Raw genomic sequence first — 20,658 nt, 5'->3', positions numbered from 1 at the left:
GACCACAACAACTAATAAGTTTATATACCTATGGTTTTGAAGGGAATATTAGTAAAATGACATTTAGTTAAATGAGTCAAATGGGTCAAACGGGTTCCGTGAGTTAGACTCGAACACAATAATTTTATTAATTGAGTCAATCGTGTCAACCCGAATGTGACACTAACCTATTAAACTTCAACCCATTACCTGCTAACTTCGTTTCGTGTCGTGAGTCGTGTCAAATTTTTCTACCTCTAAGTATAAGAGTAATTTTATGGACATGCATGGAAAGTTAAAAGTAAAAAATCGGTGGTACCAATAGAAATCGTTTCTCCCCACATTTTATTTCTCCCCTCCATTCGCTTCTAATCAAACAAGAGTAATGCTACAGCCACCACAAACTGTTAACGTGGCCAATTTCTTATTAGTTTTCACCTAGGCCTACTATTAATATCACTTTTTTATTTACTAATAACCACTCACCACATCAGTAATTTGTAAAAAAAAATTATAAAAAAATTTGTATCTCTAGCATTATTTAATCAAACAAATGACAATGGATACTTACTCTTTCATTCTCCCACCCCCCCCCCCCCCCCCCCCCCAAAAAAAAAAAAAAAAAACCATACATAGCCTAAAAATCTCTATTCACCTAATATACGCGTTCACATGCGCTTGCCACTAATGACAATCTCTAAACAAATTTGATGCAATCCCACTCCATCGCATAAATGCCTTCCAATTCCTAATAACAAAAGTGAAAGGTAAATTGAATTTCTAGTTTAAGATAAACCAGAGGAAAATCATACTGGTGTAGGATTATATGTGAACTTCCATTTTTAATGAAGTAGATAACCCAATTAATTAGGGGTTCCTAAAATTCAAAGATGCCCATCTATAATTTAATATATCTTCGACATGATTATTGAGAATGGAGATAGAATTAGTAAATAGCAATTTGATTAGGTAAGAATTGTCAATATATGTATTAAGGAGAATTTCCTTTTTGAATGTCACCTAAGGAAGGTGGTATATCAAAACCTTTTTTTTTTTCTTTAGGAAATGTTATACCAAACACTTAAAAGGCTTTAATTATTGCTATATACATACATAACCTAACCCAGTTAAATCAAAGTCTTAGTGTGAGTCTCCCAATCAATATAGGGTGGACTAGTGGTTGATTAAAAAATCTTGTGGAAATATTAAATATATGTGTGTATATATATAGTTCAATTAATATATATTCTTAGAGTACATATTAATCACTTATTTTAGAAAATTTTTATGGAAAATTGAAAAGGCTGACAAAAAATTTATCACTTTTTTATTTTCTCATAAAAAGTTTTTTAAAATAATTTATTAATGTATGTTCTAAAGATACATATTAGTAAAACTCATATATATATATATATATATATTTGAAAAAAAATTGAAGATAAGCAAATGGCAAACCAAACCCAAAAAATTCCTACATGCACAAAAGAAACAAAGAATATAGGAATGCCCAAAATCCTTAATCCACAAGTAATAGACCAAAGACTCGTTCAAAGCATATAAATATAGTAGGACCCTCATGAAATATACAAGCTTACCCTGGAGAAACCACTCTTCCCATTAACAAATGGAAAGGGCAATTTAGACCTTTGATCATTATCTGCGTTCTATACACGGCGCTAAATGCTGGCGCGGTGAAATTTCCCAAGTCAAAAAGTCCAACCTCTTTCTTGAATAATAAGAGCAATGTTGAGGATACACGCTAGTACATTTGACAAATTTTACCAAGTTGAGAAAAAAAAGAAAGAAAATTGGATGATTGATTCTAGGAATATACCCTTTATTACAAAGGCTATTTTCATATCAATTCATTATCCTACGCGGTAAATGGGTTGGCACGTATTAATAATTTAATGGATCTAATGCTCTATACACTGGACTAAGTCGACTCTTTGGCAAACTATGATTGATTATGTGTTATTTTTACATTTATTATTACTTTTTTTTTACCATTTATAGCATGTCACATCAAAATTGTGACAATATACAGTAAATTTAGGCTGATTATTTAACCAATTATAATTGATTATTTGTCATTTTAATATTAATTCATCATTTTTTTTCTTGCCGTTTATAGCATGCCACGTCAAAGTTGTGACAATATACACGGTACCCAAGTCGGCTCCTTAACCAATTGTAATTGATATTTTGTCATTTTTACATTGATCTGTAACTTTTCTTTTCACCATTTCTACCATGCCGCGTAGAATGGTGACAAAGTTGCGGCACAAAAATTCATAAAGCTCTTTATTTTTTTTTCATTACTGTGTGCGCAGTAGATTCACTTTGCACTGTTAAACTGTAATTTTCAGACAAAAAAACACGTGTGAATCTGCGACCTTTATATGCCTAGGCATAGATTTTGAAATTTACACACGCAGAGTGGACTCGTTGTAGTTTCTCCCCTGCTTCTTTCTCTCTGTTCCTTATCTTCTCCAAAGACCCTTTTGGCTACTGATCCGAGAAACAAAGAAAGACTCAGAGATGACAAAGACAACGCAGAGAATGAAAGCATTGATGGGCTTTATCTTTCTGGTTTTGTTTGCAACTTTCCCAGCCTGTTTCTCACAAGACAGTCAGTTTGCCCATGTTTTGACAAAGTCAACCAGTAATCGCTTTGGCTCCTCAGCTATTTTTCCAGTCCAGGGCAATGTTTATCCTCTTGGGTATGACTTTTTTTTTATTATTATATTGCATTAATTAGTTTTTTTTTTTTTTTTTTGGGGGGGTCTTAAATGGATTCTCTAAATGTTGAGTTTAACCTGAAGGATCAAAACTTTAAGAAAGTTTGTGTTTTTAGCTTCCAATCGATCTTTTAGAAATCCATTGGAACTTTTTTTTTTTTTTTTTTCAAATAATGCTGTTGATGTTATTTTTTTTTCTCTTACAATTTTGGGAAGTATTATTTCTTGCATTATCTAATTTTTTTGGTTCTATTTTCGGTTTTTCTTGTTTCTTGAATGGTGTCTGTTTGTTTTAATTTTTGGGTGTGTTTAATTTTTGTTGACTTAATTGAGTGTTTAGTATATTCCTTATATGGAGTTTTTTGGGTACTTACAAGTTACAACTTCTTGAAGAATTGCTGGGCTCATTGTTTCATAAGTTATTACTCTGCAACCTTCTTTCATCTGGGTCTCCTTTTGATCATTTTGCTAAAATTTTAGGTCCCTTGTTCTATTTTAGATTCCTGGGTGTTTTTGGGATTTGCTTAATCTGTTGAATATATATGCACATAATCATTAAGATTTTCGTACACTTTTGTTTTGAATGACTTCATTTTAATGATTTTTAATCTCCCGGGAAACCACAAGAGTCAAAACCCATGTTTCTTATAAATTTTTCTATTTTTTTTTAAAAAAATTTCCTTACATTTTGTTTCCCTGATTATATGATCACTATTCTATTGTCTAAATTTTTTGACCATTTGCCTTAAATTGCAATCTAGATTTGATTTTATGTTTGTGTTTTTGTATAGCTGTTGAGTGTTAACCAATGATTACTAAAAAGTAAAAACTTGATGAATTTTTCTTGTTCTTTCAATCTGACAGGTACTACTCTGTGCACCTTAAAATAGGCAATCCACCCAAGGTTTATGACCTTGATATCGATACTGGGAGTGACTTCACTTGGGTCCAATGTGATGCACCTTGTACTGGTTGCACTAAGGTTAATCTTTGCTTTGATTACATGAAAAATTCGATAATTAGTTCTAATAATGTCCAACCTTAGTAACTAAGGTGTTTGTGTGTCTCCATGTTCTTGTGCAGCCCCGACATCTTCTTTATAAACCCAAGCAAAACAACCTTGTTAATTGTGTGGACCCTGTATGTGCTGCCATGCACTTGCCGGGCAAACCACAGTGCAAGGATCCGAAAGAGCAATGTGATTATCAGGTCAACTATGCAGATCAGGGTTCTTCTTTAGGTGTGATCGTCAAGGACAACGTTCCCCTTCGACTTTTTAATGGCTCCAATATTGCTCCCAGTTTGGCCTTTGGGTGAGTATCAGTTTCTCTTCATCAAAGTGGGCAACCATTGAAATTTCAATTAGGTGATAGTTTTGAACATGATGTAAATCCTAAATGTTTTGTTTTCCATTTATATTGAAATGAAAGTTGACCAGATTTTTGCATGGCTTGAGCTTGAAGTGAAAATTTTGACATGTTTTCCTAGTTCCAAGTTTTAGGTTGAACTATGATAAGTTGTTCATCTATTGAGATTGATAGAGTGTCTGCTATTTTCAAATATCTTCATAGGATGCAAATTGATTGATTCATTAAAAGAGATCAGCAAACAACCATATAAGTGAGAATCTTTTACCTTTTACAGGATTAATAGGATCAAAGGATTGATATATTTGAACAGAGAAAAACATTGACTGTTCGAGTTAAAATATGCCTTTTGTTTGTGGAAAAAGTATTAGACTTCAAAATTCGGCATTGTTATCTTTTATGTAAGTCCTTAATGTACTAAATAGTTATGAAAACCGATTTCTACATGTAAAATGAGTGACACCCTATCAATCTCAATGAGGTGATTATTTATGATAACTTACCCTTGAGATCAATGTTTGTTACTACATGTAACTACATTTATGGTTCCTCTTTGTTGCAGGTGTGGATATAACCAAAAATATTCTGGGTCACACTCTCCACCATCAACAGCTGGAGTCCTAGGCCTTGGAAATGGCAAAGTAAACATAGTGTCACAATTGAGTAACATAGGCATAACAAAGAATGTGTTAGGCCACTGTTTAAGCGGGCGAGGGGGAGGATTTTTATTTTTTGGAGATGATCTTGTCCCTTCTTCTGGAATCATATGGACACCAATTTCAAGCAATCCAACGGAGTATGCTTCTTCAAAGTTCTATATCCTTTCGTCTCACAATAATAGTTCACAAAATAGCAGTATTTTAATTAAAAAAAATAAACCTAACAATTTATTGAAATAAATGTCATAACAAACTTTTGTCTATTGTGGTAGAGGAAGTAGCATATTTTGTGCAATGCATATAATATCTTGTCACTTTCAAACAACTTATGCTAGATGTTCTGTTTTCAGCAAACACTATTCATCAGGACCTGCTGAACTTGTTTTTGGTGGAACATCTACTGGTGTAAAGGGCCTCACTATGATCTTTGATAGTGGAAGTTCTTACACTTACTTCAATTCCCAAGCTTACCAAGCTACAGTCAATCTGGTGAGATGCTAAACACGCAGATCATTCTTCTGCAAGTTCAAACTTATATGCAAAACCTCAAAACCTGACCATTAACCCATGTCTCAGATAAAAAAGGATTTAAATGGAAAGCCATTAAAAGATGCTGCTGAGGACAAATCACTATCAATATGCTGGAAAGGCAAAAAGCCTTTCAAATCTGTTGGTGATGTCAAGAACTACTTCAAGCCTTTAGTACTGAGCTTTACAAATGCCAAGAATGTTCAGCTGCAACTATCACCTGAAGCTTATCTAATTGTTACTGTAAGCACATCTGCAAATCCTACATTTTTTTTTTTTTGTTGCAAATCCTACAATTTTTTTTTACTGCAATAAGAACAGCGAACAAAGAAAAATCTTATGAAACATGCATAACAATCACTTCCCTTTCAGAGACATGGAAATGTGTGCTTGGGAATTTTAAACGGCCATGAAGTTGGACTCGGCAATCTTAACATAATTGGAGGTAATCCCCGGAAATCAAAAACCTTCTGTTACACACACCCAGTGCAATTTCCACTAATTTACTTTCTTCTTGTTCAGACATTTCTATGCAAGATAAAATGGTGGTTTATGATAACGAGAAGCGTCAGATTGGATGGGCTCCTGCAAATTGCGACAGGCTTCCTAAGTCCTGAACCATTCTCTTGTAATTGTCTTCCATTACTATAATTCTACTGAGCTTTCACAGAGGGTTTTTTTTTTTTTCCTCATGTACATTAACAGCATTGATCGTGATTATAATGAAGGTTTTTCTGGACCTCATGCAGCCAACTTGGATGGCTTAGTAGAGAATTATCTTGCATTTTTTGCTTCGTGAGAAGATCAATAAGCCTAGCCCAAAAGGTTCCAAAACAGAAGTAAGGCAAAAGTAGCATCAGGACATGGTATATGTGTTAGGCAAAGGGTTTACAATAGTTCTTTTTCTTTTATATCACCTACAGGGTAGGAAATGTAGAAGGGTATGTCCCATACATAAAACTATTAATATGAAGTTTATGTTACAAAAGAAATGCATGTTATAACAATCTGTGATCCATCTCTGCTGCTTGTCACCCATGAGAACTTCAATTAAGAGAAAAATGCATCTCCATTGGTGCTTGTATAAATGAGTTGCAAAAGTTGACTCGATTTCATCTGTACAAAATACATTATGCCCGCTTAATACCTGCAGGATTTGCAACATCAAAATTCATCAGATTAAGTATACAAATCTAAAATAATAGTTAATCTTTTACAAAAGGTCTTCCTCAAAAGGGAGACAGAATGCATTAGAACTTGAAAAGATTTTCAACTATAAGTACACTAAAGTACATTCTTCAATTTCCTCATGACATTGTGACATGAGGTCACGCAAGAAACTCTTCAAAATTAAACATCTTACTAATGAGACTGAACTTGAATAGATAGCCTACTGATTACCTAGAGACCAATGCAATTTCCAGAAGTACTTAGTTGCAATTCTAAATGCATATAGACCAAGGATACCGCCCATTAACAAGAAGTTGAGTTCCTCAATACAAAACAGGTGTGAAACAACGTACAGGATTTATTTGTAAAGATAAAAGTTGAGCATCTCTGATTGCCTATCTAACTTAAGTGGAGATGTCAAGCAAGTACCGTGGATCGGTCCCAAATCACATAGAAATAGCACATTGAAATTTCTTGGCAGTCATATCTGACTCATTCTTGCTTAGAATGATAAAATAAGATACCCTGCATTCTTTAATTTCCTTAATTACAGTCAATTCAGGAACTTGCAATTATTGAGGTCTGATTTAGTCAAGAGCCTTGTGGTTCAATGACCTTGTCAAGTTCTTTCCATGTAGAGAACTGAGTTCAAAAACCCCTCCACGCTTGTTTTAAGCACCAAGAATAAATAAATAAAATCTGCCCTTAGCCTTCACCAGCTCAGTGAGAAGTGAATGCATCATGTGGATGCACTTTGGGAGAAAATATTTAAGAAAAAAAGGTATAATGTGCGACAGAGGGAGGTGCAGTTTGAAATACACTGAATTTCAAAACTGCATGAGAAACGGGTTTGCGATCAACAATTAACTCCGTGCTGTAAATAAGTGCTGCTTTTGTATTTGGTCTTTAATAGTTCATTGGGCTTGTGAACTACACAATGAAAGAAAAAATGATCTCGTCTTTCCTTCCCTTATACCACATTAGAGACTGTACTAGCTGAATTAGTTGACCACCTACAACAAGTGCTTTTTTCATTCTATAAATGGTCACTTAGTTCCCTGTAGTTCGTTAAATGCAAAACACAACAATTTCTTGTGATGAGATTTGTTGTTTTAAAATATACCGTAAGATATTTCCATCTTTGAGGTTCGGCAAGTAAACCTTTGGTCAACACTTGGACATTACCAGAAAAGGATTGCTTAGACTATCCTGCCTCAGCGGTCTAGTCAATGTCCATTTCTGCATCCATAATGACCATATAAGGATCAACTATGAAGTAACTGATTTAACCGAATGTCATCTCCTGTAACTTGTATTCGGTAATACATGACAAGGAATCTGTATCCAACAAATATTATGCAGATAAAAGTACATTTTTTTCAGTAATAACCTACTTTAGTATAAGAACCAACTTTTTCTATTTTACATACTTTTCAAAACACCTCACATTATATTATCTATTTTATACTACATTTTATTAAAATATTAATTTTTCTTAATTTTTTTTTATTATTTCTTTTTCTTCACACACAACAACCACCGTACTTTCTTTCTTCATCCTCGAAATACGTAAAAAATACGTAAAGAAATAATAAAAAACTAAATGCAAAAAATGAATAGTGCAGTGTAAATTTACACGGTTATTATAGCAATTTTGTATTTTTACACAACTTTGCATGGTCTGATGTGGGTGAATATTGGACTTGGTTGGCTAAAATGTGGTAATATACATGCATTGATGCGACTGCTCTAACATTACATCAGAAAGAGGCATCAAACTGCAAATTCAAGGTTGTGGATTCTTTCACTGACAAGTCTAGATTCATATATTGTGGGGGAAATGAAGTAAACTCGCTCATAGGCAGATTGGCAAATGCCATAATACAGCATATAAACAGACATAATCTTCCATTAGTTTAGATTTATGAGCCAACAAAAACATACTTAGCTAGATAAAATGAAATGGAATTTGAATATTTCTACTTCCTCTAAAAATATATAATAGTTTACATCTCAGCATGGTGTTTTGAGTAGTAGACGTATGAGGAAAAGAATGCTCAAGAAGGAAACTCATTCTATGGTTCATCTTGAATGTCCATTCCTTTCCTATATGGAATATGTTGACAGCAATATCATTTCTTCCCCATAATTTCACAATAAATTATTCACCATAAATGCATTATACTCGATGCCAGTTCCGGAAGAATTTTGGATCAAGACTAACCTTAAAGATGAGAAACTGCATGTGTGGGAGAGCCCATTATGGGTTGATCTAAAGACACTATAAGCCATGGTTTGTACACTGCATAGAGTAAAATAAGTAAAATCAGTCCATTTTATAATAAAGATTTATGTAATGAAAAGAGAAAAACTCAAATATACAGTAAGCCTTCAAGCTACTCCTAAAAATTACAATCTATATTTCTAAAAAGGACAAGGAAGGATAGACAATACATAGAGAACTGCTTTATGACATGTAAGGGATGTTAAACATCTTCAAGCGTCCAACTATTCCTCCCTCTCCAGATTGTCCAAATAAAAGAAAAACAATTCTGACTTTTTTTTTTTTAATATGAGATTCTGGCCTTTTTTCTTCATAAACAAAAAAAAATAAAATAAAATAAAAAAATCTTACATAATTTAAGACTAGCACGAATTGAAATCTCCAAACAACATAGGAAGGAAAAAAGAACTCAGTAATTCATACTAGTCAATTGCTAGTCAACTAAATACTAAATAACTACACTTCTACATTCCTAGATATTTTTATTTTTATTTTTATTCTTTTGATAGGTAGATAGTGGTGGGGGGCGAGGTGAGGTTCAAACAACAAACATAAGGGCACTACAAAGGATGCTATTACCACAGGGTTATCATTTGAACCCCAACGTTTCATGAAAATTACAGTTTAACACCCAAATTTCAGTTAATAAAGAGGCCCTAAATATAGAAAACAAATGCTATGCCTAAATTGTAGGATTCACTAAACTTTCTTGGTGCCTCTAATTGGCTATGTTGGAGGCAGTCTGCATTTTTCATAGATTTTAAAGAAACTATTCAAAGCACAAAGGTGACTAACTACATGATAGGTCCTCTAAAGAGAGAAATATAAGAAAAAAGAAAAACTCTGAATATGGATGCCTAACGTATCCAAGCCCCAAAAGGATGGAAACAACGAGCTGGTGAACAGCTATCCAGCCAAAGAGAACTTCCAAATAAACATATGGTTATGATTAGGGCAATAAATGAAGTGAGATGCTTATGAACAACTCGGGCTCACTTTGGGAAAAACCTTATTTATGCTCATCTATTTAGCAAATGAGCCAAGCACAAGCTTAGGTTTAAATTCAACTATTAAACGAACCAAGCTCAAACATAATAATGTGTTCATGGACAAGCTCATGAATGTAAGACTCAATTTAAGTATATATAATACTATTCGTTTTTTTTTTACATATATTAAAATACACTTACATAGGCTTGAGATTAAAACGTATAAGCTCGTAAACAAGTCCATAAGTAGTGCCGACTTAACACTAAATGCAATTGATGCAATCACCTAAGGCCCCAAGTATAAAAAATGCCCCAAATTTTAATTTAATTAAGCCAAAATATTAGCCAATAAATAAAATAATATTTTTTATCAATTGAAAAACAAGAAAAAAGAGAGATAAAAATGCTACTTTCACAAAAAATTTTACTACACTTTTACAACAAATCTTAAGTAACAGGTAGTTACAGGCTATTATAGATGACAAAAAAATAATTTCAGTGATGGGTTTTATTGTGAATGTAGCACTTCTCAAAAAAAATTCACAACATTTTTTACAATAGTTGAGTTGACAAATTTTTACTAAATCTCACCTAGGTCCACCACTAACATTACTCTTTTACTTACCACTATCATTCTATCACATCAACAGGTATGAAAAGTTTTGTCAAATTTTTTATGTCTATAGACTTTCTATTAAAAAAAAAAATTTCTACATAGTTCATGTTAATTAGTAATAATTTTGCATCTAAAACAAGATAATAAAATTTCAATAATATTTAATTTTTTAAAGTCATATTTAAATATATAAAAGGCCTCAATTTCATTTTTCGCCTTAAGCCCCCAAATGTATCAAGCCGCCCCTATTCATAAGATATCAAATTATTATTGAAAGCAATGATCAGGTTTATGGATCTTCACTACTCCACCAAGATTAAGAGGGATGTTGAAGACCAGTTGTACTGGTCCCTACTAAGAGGGGTTTATTTAAGCTACCAAAACTTACGGGCTACCAAACAAACACTAAATCCTTCTATAGAATTATTTTTTATGGAGGCGTCATATCATTTCCCTGGAAGAGCATATGAAGGGTCAAAGTTCCACTTAAGGTCGCCTTTTTATATGGATTGCTGCCCTGGGTAAGATTCTCACAATTGCTAAACTTCACCGCCGTAAGGTCTATGTGATCAAGTGATGTTACATGTGTAAGAAGGCTAGAGAGATAGTTGACCATCTTTTCCTCAATTGTGATTATGCCAGTGAACTATGGTCATTGGCTTTTTTACAGTGGGTTATGCCTCATCAAATCCTTGAAGTGTTGGTATGTAAGAGAAGAATTGTTAGATGGGGTGTTGGTGTTGTTTGGTGTGCAATACCATTGTGTGGTGTTGTTTGGTGTACAATTCCCTTGTGTCTTCTGTGGATGGTATGGAGGGAGCACAATCGTAGAGCATTTGAAGATTTAGGGCGGCATTCAACAGGATCGAAACTATTACTTATGTGTCCTTTGCATGAGTGGATGGTTGTATCTAACCATTCATCTTCTACATTGCTTGCTTTCATTGATAGTTATTCATTTTCTGGACTCTGTTGCTCACTTGGTATATTTCTTGTGCACCAAGGGGCTCATTTTTATTTGACAAAATTTTATTAATAATATAAAAAATTATTATTTGTAATTTACTAATAATATAGTCTATTTCGTATTAAAAGTTATATGTTATTTTTAACAATACAAGGTTGGTTAATCTAATTTTTATAAGTTCATAAACCAAAACCATTCTATCTAATTAACTCAAATAATATAATTCAACTATAATCTAATTATTAATTATTAGTATAGATTTTTGAAGAGATAAAGAATTTTAGTAAATAACTTCCATAACAAGATCATCACTATATAACTTTTACCAATTTAATGATTAGAATATGTCATAAATTTTGCAAAATCTCCACACAAATTCTGGAAATTTTGAGGAAAGAAACTCTGAGAACTGTACATTGTCAGACCTCATATGTACATCATCCAAGCTAAGCAAAAAGCGACTCCAAATACTTATCCATTAACAACATAAAATGTTAATCAATGAAATCCAGCTGAGAGAGAGAGTAATTAAGGCAAGCCACGAAGAGGTAAATTAGTAAATTCAAACAAGCTAGTGAGAAAGAAAGAAAATAAAGCAATCACCTTTGCATGGCAAATCTTTGTTATAGCTTCAACATGAAGGTTCTGCAGTTCTTCAAGAGCAGTAACATCCAAACCAGCAACATCTTCACCCTGATATGATACATTGGAATTAAATTTCACAGGTGATATTACTTGATAAGCATTTCAATTGCACTGACCAAGTTGAAGATTTTAGATGAAATGCAACAAAGCTAGATCCTTTATCAACTTTGCAATTTACAAATTCTATGATGCATTTAATTTCTAAGTGTAGCCATAGAGAAGACTATTGAACAGACCATGAAATAAATGGATAGATATATAACCTAAATCATGTAGCAAACATACATGTTTGTCATCAAATGTTTGTAATGTTGCGCAGATTTATGCCATTGAAGTTATGAAAAATAGCCCTCTAGTGCAGCAGCAGGCAAAAGATAATCTTCATCAATAACATTTAACCACTGAATTTGAAATGCAAACTATGAGATTCATAACCAGAGACATTTAGGCAATAGACTGTGTAACACCCCAAACCCATACCAAGGATTTAGATGCATGACCTATTTTATAAATATTCAACATTTGCTATGATGGAACAGGGTGTAATTAAATATCCACAAATAAGAATTAAATCATCAAATCTTTCTTATAAAATCCATCAAACTAAAACTTTAACCATAAAGCCTCCAAATACAATCCCAAATAGTTTCAAGAATGCTAAGCTCACTATCCCAATAAAACATAATAACAGTCCATCAACTAATATAGCTCCAAAAAATGTCTTCAATCTATGGCTCCAATGATCTACCACCAAAAGAGATTCCACTACTCTAATCTAAAAGGGTGGAGAAAGGGAGGTGAGCTAGAGACTCAATAAGAGACTACATAACATGAGGATGTCTTTCAAAATAAAACAATAGTATCATTGACAAAATATAATCTTTACAAAATATTTACAAATAGTTTTAATAGTAATATAGTATATTCTATAAAACTGTCAGAAAGAAAACATTTAACTATAACACTGTAATCAGTAAGACACTAAATAGGTAGAAACAATATAATATAGTAATATATAATTTTTCCACTTACAACGGCCAATAACAATAAAACAATAGTTTGATATGGAAAACATTAAACATTAGCCAAACAAAGACATAAATTGCTAAACACTCGGTGGGTGATTCCCGTGGGAAACAATAACAGTAACCTCAAAGAGGCAACATTGGCTCCAAAGAGCAAACAATAACACTGCACCACACCACAATAGCACTACTTCGGCCGAAAACCAACACCTAACCCCGTGTTGGCAAAGGTTGCAGACTATCTAGTTGACTGTTTAAAAACATTCTTACTTTATTACAATATTGTCAATACCAATCATATATCATATAATAAATACTTTCTCAAAAAAATATAGTTTTGAGTAATTCTTAACATATACAATTTCAAAATAACCCACAAGCAATAATGAAATTCAAGTATGTATAAAGCATTGACAATGGTATAAGTTTTTGGAAACTTCACTTTTGTAAATATGTATAAATATAAATATACACGTCTTGAGAGACGTCATGACCTTAATTCTACTTACCTCTAGTTGCTAAACCAAGCTTCACTTCAATTGTCCGGAACAATGTTAACTAGAACCTAATTAAGGATCAAATAACTCAATAAAGACAGGTTTCGAATAACCAAAAAGTCCTCTTATAAAACTTTTCCTTAGCCACAGTGAAGATTTCGCAATATTAAATCTAACATAGCTTTCTAATATCCATCATGTCTATACCATATTGTATATAATTGTAGTGTAATCCCTAATACTACAATCTACTATTCCTATATATATACCATTGAACACCACCTATGAACGTCTATATAGGCTTAACTTATAAAGAATGGTGATACTACTCCACATATATATTAGCATCTCTTTCAAAATCAATAAACTAATGTATGTTTATTTAGATTCTTCCATGATAGCCTATTTTCCCTTGAATATATCAATATAATTTCTAAGACTTCCATGCGACTATGAGATGATGAATCCTAAGTCAAAGATGTGTTTAATGATTCCAATAAAGCACGTATAGTTAAATGTTTACCTCAGTACAATATGAACTTGCTGGCTGCTCTAGTAGTACCACGTTATTCTATTCTTTTCAATGTAGAGAAACCCTAATTCTCTGCTCTTAAACCTTTACACGCTAAGCACTTACTTCTTCTCTTTTTCTTTTTTCTTTATATATATATATATATATACCTCCAAAAGTCTAGGAAGACCAATCCCACTCTAATTAGTACTCTTAAATAAATTCAGCTTTACACTTTAAGACCCACTAAAACTTAAATAAGCTTCCAAGACTTTATTTCCAATTAAACTCAAATTAAGGTTGTTTAGATAGGCTAAAACTCTAAAAGATTCCAATAACACTTAAACTCCTAATCCAAATAGGTTTTAATCTCTTATCCCTTTCCTTAACTGATAAGGAGATTACTCCTAATCCAAATAGGTTTTAATCTCTTATCATTTTCCTTAACTGATAAGGAGACTAAAAGTTTAATATGAATAATCCACAAAATAACTCTCCATGTTACATCTTCTTTTATTTATTTTCTTTGTAGTGATCATAATATAAAATAATATCACCTTCAAAATAAATTAAATAATTCATCAATTTCACTCTAGAAGCAATTAAATTAAATTTAAATGAGGTGGGTGTTACACAGACCCCACACTAAAAATAGGTTTCCATTTGTAAAATATGGCGGATGCAATGGATATCCTCTCAAAACTGGACAGAATCAATATAAGTGCAATGTGTTTCAAATCCAGGCACATTTTCATTTTTCTTTTTTTAAAAGGCATTAAACACAGTTCAAGAGAGAAGGGGGAGGGGGGTGGGGGAAGCAATTTGAATTAAATAAATAAAACATAAAAAATAAAAAAATAAAAAAAGACAGGAATTCAATCTCTAAATCCAGTATAGAACAAAGTTAATATTCTATGATTTAAAAATTGTACATAGCAGGAGACAGCGAGGGTCCAATTCCTTTCTGGAATGATTAAGGAATAATGTCAAACCTTGGGTATATGCTTGGAGACAAAAGAAGAAATAGAGTTATGCAGTTCTATTTATTCTAGTCTAGCCACAAGAGTCAACAAACCAGCAAACAATTACATATGATTGAGAAATTACTAATTAATACAAAATTTATAAGTTCAACCTACATTAAGGCTGCACATAGTGTGTAACATGTTCAAAAGTTTGGTCTGTAACATGCATACCTTCAACCTGGAAACAAGGCTCTCCAGTTCTTTGCATCTTCTCCTTTCTTTCAGATAGCTAGCTCTTGATTCTTCTAATGTACTCATCTTATCCATGTTTTCATATACGTCATCTTCTTCAAACATTTTATTTGAGAGACCATTAGATTGAAGATATCCATTCCTAACTCTGGTTTGTGATATATTTAATGCATGCAACCCTTCAGATGAAATGTCATCAGCATTAGTGCCAGACATCCTTAACTTTGCAACAAGCACCCACATATTGGCAAGTTCATTTTCCAAATCTTCTTCACGCTGTTTAGCTTCATCAAGTCTTGTTTGTAGCTCAACTTCTATTTGATCTTTCTCAGATAGTGTGGTTTCCAGCACAGCTTCTCTCTGATATCTTGCATTAAGTTCCTTCTGCAACTCTTCAACCAAAACTCCATCGTCTGGCTTTCTATGGCGCCCATCAGGTCGAGCATGTTTTAAATCATAAGAAACAGACCTCTGACAACAGATAAATCTGCCATGAGCCTCTCTTGTGGCAGCCAGGTCACCAGTCAGCTTTGCATTATCGTAAGACAGCTTAGTTACTTCTTCAGCCAAGTTTCGGAGTTCAATTGCTGCAGCCCCAGCCAACTCTTTTGCATATGAAGCTTCTTCTGCCAGCTTTTGAGTCTGAATTTCAAGCCCATCCTTTTCTTCAATCAATCTCACTTTCTCTTGCTTCAAATTCTCTATCTCAGCAGCCTAAGTAAGATAAAATAATTAAAGTACACCGATAGAACAAATTAACAAGAAAATTTTTATTATTTAAATCTTAATATTCAAAAAGTCAAGATGTTAGAACAAGGATGGCATTGAATTTCTATTTTAGAATATGCCAAACATGAAAAAGAAAAGGGTAACCTGCATATGGACTTGGTTTTTCAAATCATTGTTGCTCTCTTTCGAGTCCTCCAGATTAAATATCCTATTCAAGCTCATGACACTTGTCGGAGTATTTTCATCAGCATAATTTTCTTCATATGAACTAAGCCCTTTCCCCTCTTCAACATTCTTTTCTAAGAACCCTTCAGGACAAGTTCTGACTGGTGTAGCCCCAGCCTCAGAAATTTGTTGTGAATTACCGGAGCTTCTATCTGATAACGAGTTGAGCTGTCGCCTTAGAAGAAGAATTGTTTCTTGCATCTCATCATTCTCCGATACCTTGCAATAAGAAAAATAAATAAATACATATATAACATTAAAATTGTAAGTACAGAAACTGAAATCTCACAGCTTTCGAATTTTACCTTCATCTGTAGCTGTTCCTGAAGTATCCTATTGTCTGCTGATTTAATCTTGGATACTCATCCCAAAACAAAGTGATCAAATTAGTAAAATATCTTTGGAAATTAAGATTGAAATACCATCCTTACAGCTACAAAGCAAATAGGATAACAAACCTCAAGTTCAAAAGTTTTTTCATTTAGCTGAGAAGCAAGCTTGGAAAGAGCCTGCATGGGAGTGTGATAGAATAATTAGAAAATATTAATGAAGTACAAAGAATTAGCAATCATAGCAAATAAATTAATAATTATAAAATATTAATGAAGTACAAAGAATTAGCGATCATAGCAAAGGATGCTGCAGCCTTGGTTCTTGCTTTATATATTAAATTTCATCAAAAGAAGTTAAAAGATGTAAATTGTTGTTCACAGATCACATTGCATCTTTAATTATTATTATTATTATTATTAAAAAATAATAATAAGTTTACTAATCAAATAGTAAATAACATCCGATTAATATAAAATTTGACAGGCGTGTCAAAGACAATGAAAATGTATATAATCCAACACTGCAATTTTGAATATATTAAATAAATTAAAAATTACACCACCTGATCATATTTTATATATATAAAGAGAGAGAGAACCATTTAAATTCCTTAGACATAAATAATTAGTGTATCACCTATGAGTGATGCTAGGGATGCTACAAATTTTACTATATAAGGGTTAATACTGATGTCTTACCAATCACAGAGAAGTAATTTAAAGCTTTGATGAGGTTGAAGGCCAAATGAAGAGAATTCTATTTCCTGCTATATGTGTAAGAGGGCTGGAGAGACTATTAATCACTTAATTTTACACTGCCCAGTAGCTAGAGAGTTGTGGTGAATGGTGTTCACACTTTTTGGGGTACATTGGGTTGTGCCCAGTGCTGTAATGGAGCTTTTATCTAGCTGGCCGAGTAAGTTCAATAAACATAGAAATGGGGTTATTTGAAACACGATCCCTCATTGCCTAATGTAGGGTATTTGGCAGGAAAGGAATGCTCGGATTTTTGAAGGAACCGAAATTTCAACTTAAGACCTGAAACTAGCTTTTTTCCATACTTTGTTTGGGTGGACAACGGCTTTGAGTGTTTTCACTTTTACTTTCGTATCTGCTTTGCTTGATAGTTGTACTTTTTGAGTGTTTTCATTTTTTGTACTTTTTGATATGCTTTGTGCTACTTTGCATTTAGTAGTTTTTTGAATATACATCTTTCTTATCAAAAAAAAAAAAATAGTTGTACTTTCATGCATCTTAGTTTCATTTGTTTTCATGTTTACCTCAGCACACTTCCTATGTGCTTCAGCTCTTTGTAGTTGATTATTTTCATTCAATGAAGTTTTATTATTTACCAAAAAGAATGTACCACACTGCAGCACCTTAGTGAATTCACAATTAAGATTAATAAAATTAAAAATATGAACATATTATTTTAGTGAATTCATAAATAATTAATTATTTTAACAAATTTAAACGCATAATTATATTTTTTTATATTCTTAATTGCATGTCATTAAATTTGCTTTTACCTCTTGATGGTTTTTGTTACTGTTGTTTCCAAAGCAACTGAACTGACGAAGAATGTCATAAACTAAATCTATTATTATTTGGATAATAAGTACTCCAAATAAAAATAGTTTCTCATATAAAATTTATAAAAAAAAACCAAATAAATTATTTTGATATAAATAATTAGTGCACACCTATAGAGTCCCATGTACTTGATTGATTTTATTAAATAAGTTTATTTACATATAAAAATTTGGATAAAATTTCATTTTCGTTCCTAAACTTTCACAAAGTTCTTTTTTCGTCCCTAAACTTTCAAAAGTTCGTTTTTCAACCCTAAACTTTGCAAAACATTCTACTTTACGTCCTCCATCTATAACTGTTAGTTTATCCGTCCATAACCGTTAGTTTATGTCCTACGCGGATTGACATGGTATCAAACTTGGACTAGATTATTTTATTTTAAAATTTTGTACATGTGGCACAAAGTTATTGGGACATGTGGAAACAATAATAATATGACGATAACCACAAAAACCCATGCCCAAACCCCATGGCAACAGCCTTAACCGGTGATCCAAATCGGCAATCCCAACCGTGAAATCCCATCCCAAATCGGCGACCAGCGACCCCAAACCGTTAGGTGGTTCAACTCTCCATGGTGCAAAGCATGTTCAATGGAATTGGAAGATGGTATTCATGTTGTTTGGGGCTGTCAATCTATCAAAGAAGACTAGGAAAAACTGAAATCAGTTCAAATCTAAGTAATCGCAACCTTGCAGGTTCTCCAATTCTTTTGAATTACTACAGTAGGTCCTTGAAGTGTGCAAATAGGACAAAGAAGACTTTATGATACTTTGATGGCGCCTGTGGACTAGCAGAAACAAGATTCAACAAAATCAACCCCATACCAACCTACAATGATGGCATCTCAGTTACTAACTAACTCAGTTTTCAAAAAAAAAAAAAATCACGCTAAGTCCAAATACAAATTTCCTAAAGCTTCACGCAAACCTTCCACAATGACATAAAGATTCATACCAGCTACCCAAAAATTAATGTCGCCAGTCTGGGGTCACCGCCTTGGAATAGCTGACTGGGTTGCCGCCTTAGAGTCTCTGATTGGGGTCGGCGGTTGAGGCTGCCACTATGGGGGTTTGGGTGTTGGGTTTCATGGTTCTAAAATAAAGTTAGGTTCTACTCTAAGTGTGCGTTTGGCTTCAAATTAAAAAACCAATTTATTTTACTATTCAACTTATTTTTACTACTATTCATGAGTCCCGCTGCACTTTTTGGTACTATTCATAAATCCCACTGTACTATTTTAACTAACTTTTACTTTTATCTACAGTATTTTCAGCAAAAAGTTTTCAGTTTCAGCAAAATAAACGGATCCCAAACAGACTCTAAGTGAAGATAATTTCATCAGAATTTATTTTTCCATGTGCGCCAATAACTTTGTGCCACATGTCCAAAACTTTTTAAATAAAATAGTTTTGTCCAAGTTAAATGCCACATCAACACTCTGTTAGGCCATATAGGACATAAACTAATGGATATAGACGGAAGGATGTAAAGTAGAACGTTTTACAAAGTTTAGGAACGAAAAACAAACTTTTAAAAGTTTAGGGATGAAAAACAAACTTTGTGAAAGTTTAGAGACGAAAATGATATTTTACCCAAAAATTTAAAATATATATATATAGTGTACACCTATAGATAATTAACATATGCATTTACGTCATTGGCATACTCAATGAAATAATAATTTGGCATAAAAGCAAACTTTGCTTTGGTGGAAGTATGGAGTGTATAAGAAGAAAATGTAATCCAATGTTGAGTTAAAATTTGCACCAAGTAAAAAAAATATTGAGTTGTGTAACATTACTTAAAAGTTTCACTAAGTGTAACTTGAACTCAACCCTATCTATCTATCTATATATATATATATATAGAGAGAGAGAGAGAGAGAGAGAGATTGATAGATATCACTGTCATCATTGTTGTCATATACAATATACAGCATTGTAGACAACATTAAACCAAACAATGACTATATACTGAAAGTAATTCCTGGAATCTTGAAAGAAATAAAATACCCCAAACCAAGGTCCCCTACATATTCTGGAACTATTGATTTCACTTACTAGTAGGTTTAGCACCCTTAACAGCAAACAAACTAAAGGAAAAAATAAAACAAATTTCAGTCTCTATAATTATAAATAACATTACAAAGCCAGGATAGACTTTCTAATTTACCAGCTTTTGAGATTTTTTTTCTTTTGTTAAGTACCATTTTGATAGTTTAATTTGATAATAATAGCTCCAAGTACATTGAAAAGTATTTGGAGGGTAAAAATTCCTGTTAAAGTATCTTTTTTTTGCTTGGGCGGCTACTTTGGGGAAAATCCTTACAATAGATACTTACGAAGAAGAAACATTTTTATTGTGGATTGGTGTTGTACATGCAAGAAGAATGGGGAGTCCGTTGACCATGTACTATTACATTGTTATAATGGTAGAGATCTATGGTCTTTAGTATTATTCCTATTTTGGGTGCTTTGGGTTATCCTAAAAAGGTAGTTGATCTGTTGACCTGTTGGAAAGGGCAGTTTGCCAGACACTGTAGTGGTGATATTTGTAATGCAGTCCCTTTGTGCATCATGTG

At 32.8% G+C, this 20,658-nt stretch overlaps 2 protein-coding genes across 4 annotated transcripts in view; one reads left to right on the top strand and one right to left on the bottom strand.

Annotated features, from left to right (window-relative positions):
• Window positions 1–2,394: 2,394 nt before the first annotated feature.
• Window positions 2,395–6,384, top strand: LOC126698170 (aspartic proteinase Asp1-like). 3 transcript variants are annotated; one of them, XM_050395193.1, is made up of 9 exons: window positions 2,395–2,702; window positions 3,585–3,702; window positions 3,804–4,033; window positions 4,650–4,883; window positions 5,097–5,235; window positions 5,323–5,517; window positions 5,647–5,719; window positions 5,797–5,902; window positions 6,024–6,384. In XM_050395193.1, the coding sequence occupies exons 1-8, from the start codon at window positions 2,521–2,523 to the stop codon at window positions 5,889–5,891; spliced, it is 1,266 nt and encodes a 421-aa protein (XP_050251150.1). In that variant the 5' UTR covers window positions 2,395–2,520; the 3' UTR covers window positions 5,892–5,902; window positions 6,024–6,384. The 3 variants fall into 3 exon arrangements, with proteins under 3 accessions (XP_050251150.1, XP_050251151.1, XP_050251149.1); XM_050395194.1 differs by having other exon boundaries at window positions 6,003–6,384; XM_050395192.1 differs by having other exon boundaries at window positions 5,797–6,384.
• Window positions 6,115–20,658, bottom strand: part of LOC126698171 (kinesin-like protein KIN-7C, mitochondrial) — a 35,716-nt gene continuing 21,172 nt past the window's right edge. Inside the window, 7 exon segments of the mRNA XM_050395195.1 lie at window positions 6,115–6,421; window positions 8,669–8,746; window positions 11,904–11,993; window positions 15,175–15,909; window positions 16,069–16,368; window positions 16,455–16,502; window positions 16,608–16,658. Coding sequence (XP_050251152.1) covers window positions 8,726–8,746; window positions 11,904–11,993; window positions 15,175–15,909; window positions 16,069–16,368; window positions 16,455–16,502; window positions 16,608–16,658 — 1,245 coding nt within the window. The 3' untranslated portion in view covers window positions 6,115–6,421; window positions 8,669–8,725.

This window comes from Quercus robur, chromosome 9 (genome assembly GCF_932294415.1).
Source record: "Quercus robur chromosome 9, dhQueRobu3.1, whole genome shotgun sequence".
NCBI lineage: Eukaryota > Viridiplantae > Streptophyta > Magnoliopsida > Fagales > Fagaceae > Quercus > Quercus robur.
Note: the sequence above shows the minus strand (reverse complement) of the source record. Positions and strands in the feature narration are given on the sequence as shown.

Bases quoted from the DNA above. Each gene is read 5' to 3' on its own strand.
- LOC126698170 (XM_050395193.1), top strand. From the start codon at position 2,521: ATGACAAAGACAACGCAGAGAATGAAAGCATTGATGGGCTTTATCTTT. The intron at 3,703-3,803 runs GTTAATCTTTGC...GTTCTTGTGCAG, and splicing joins CTTGTACTGGTTGCACTAAG to CCCCGACATCTTCTTTATAA. The intron at 5,720-5,796 runs GTAATCCCCGGA...CTTCTTGTTCAG, and splicing joins CAATCTTAACATAATTGGAG to ACATTTCTATGCAAGATAAA.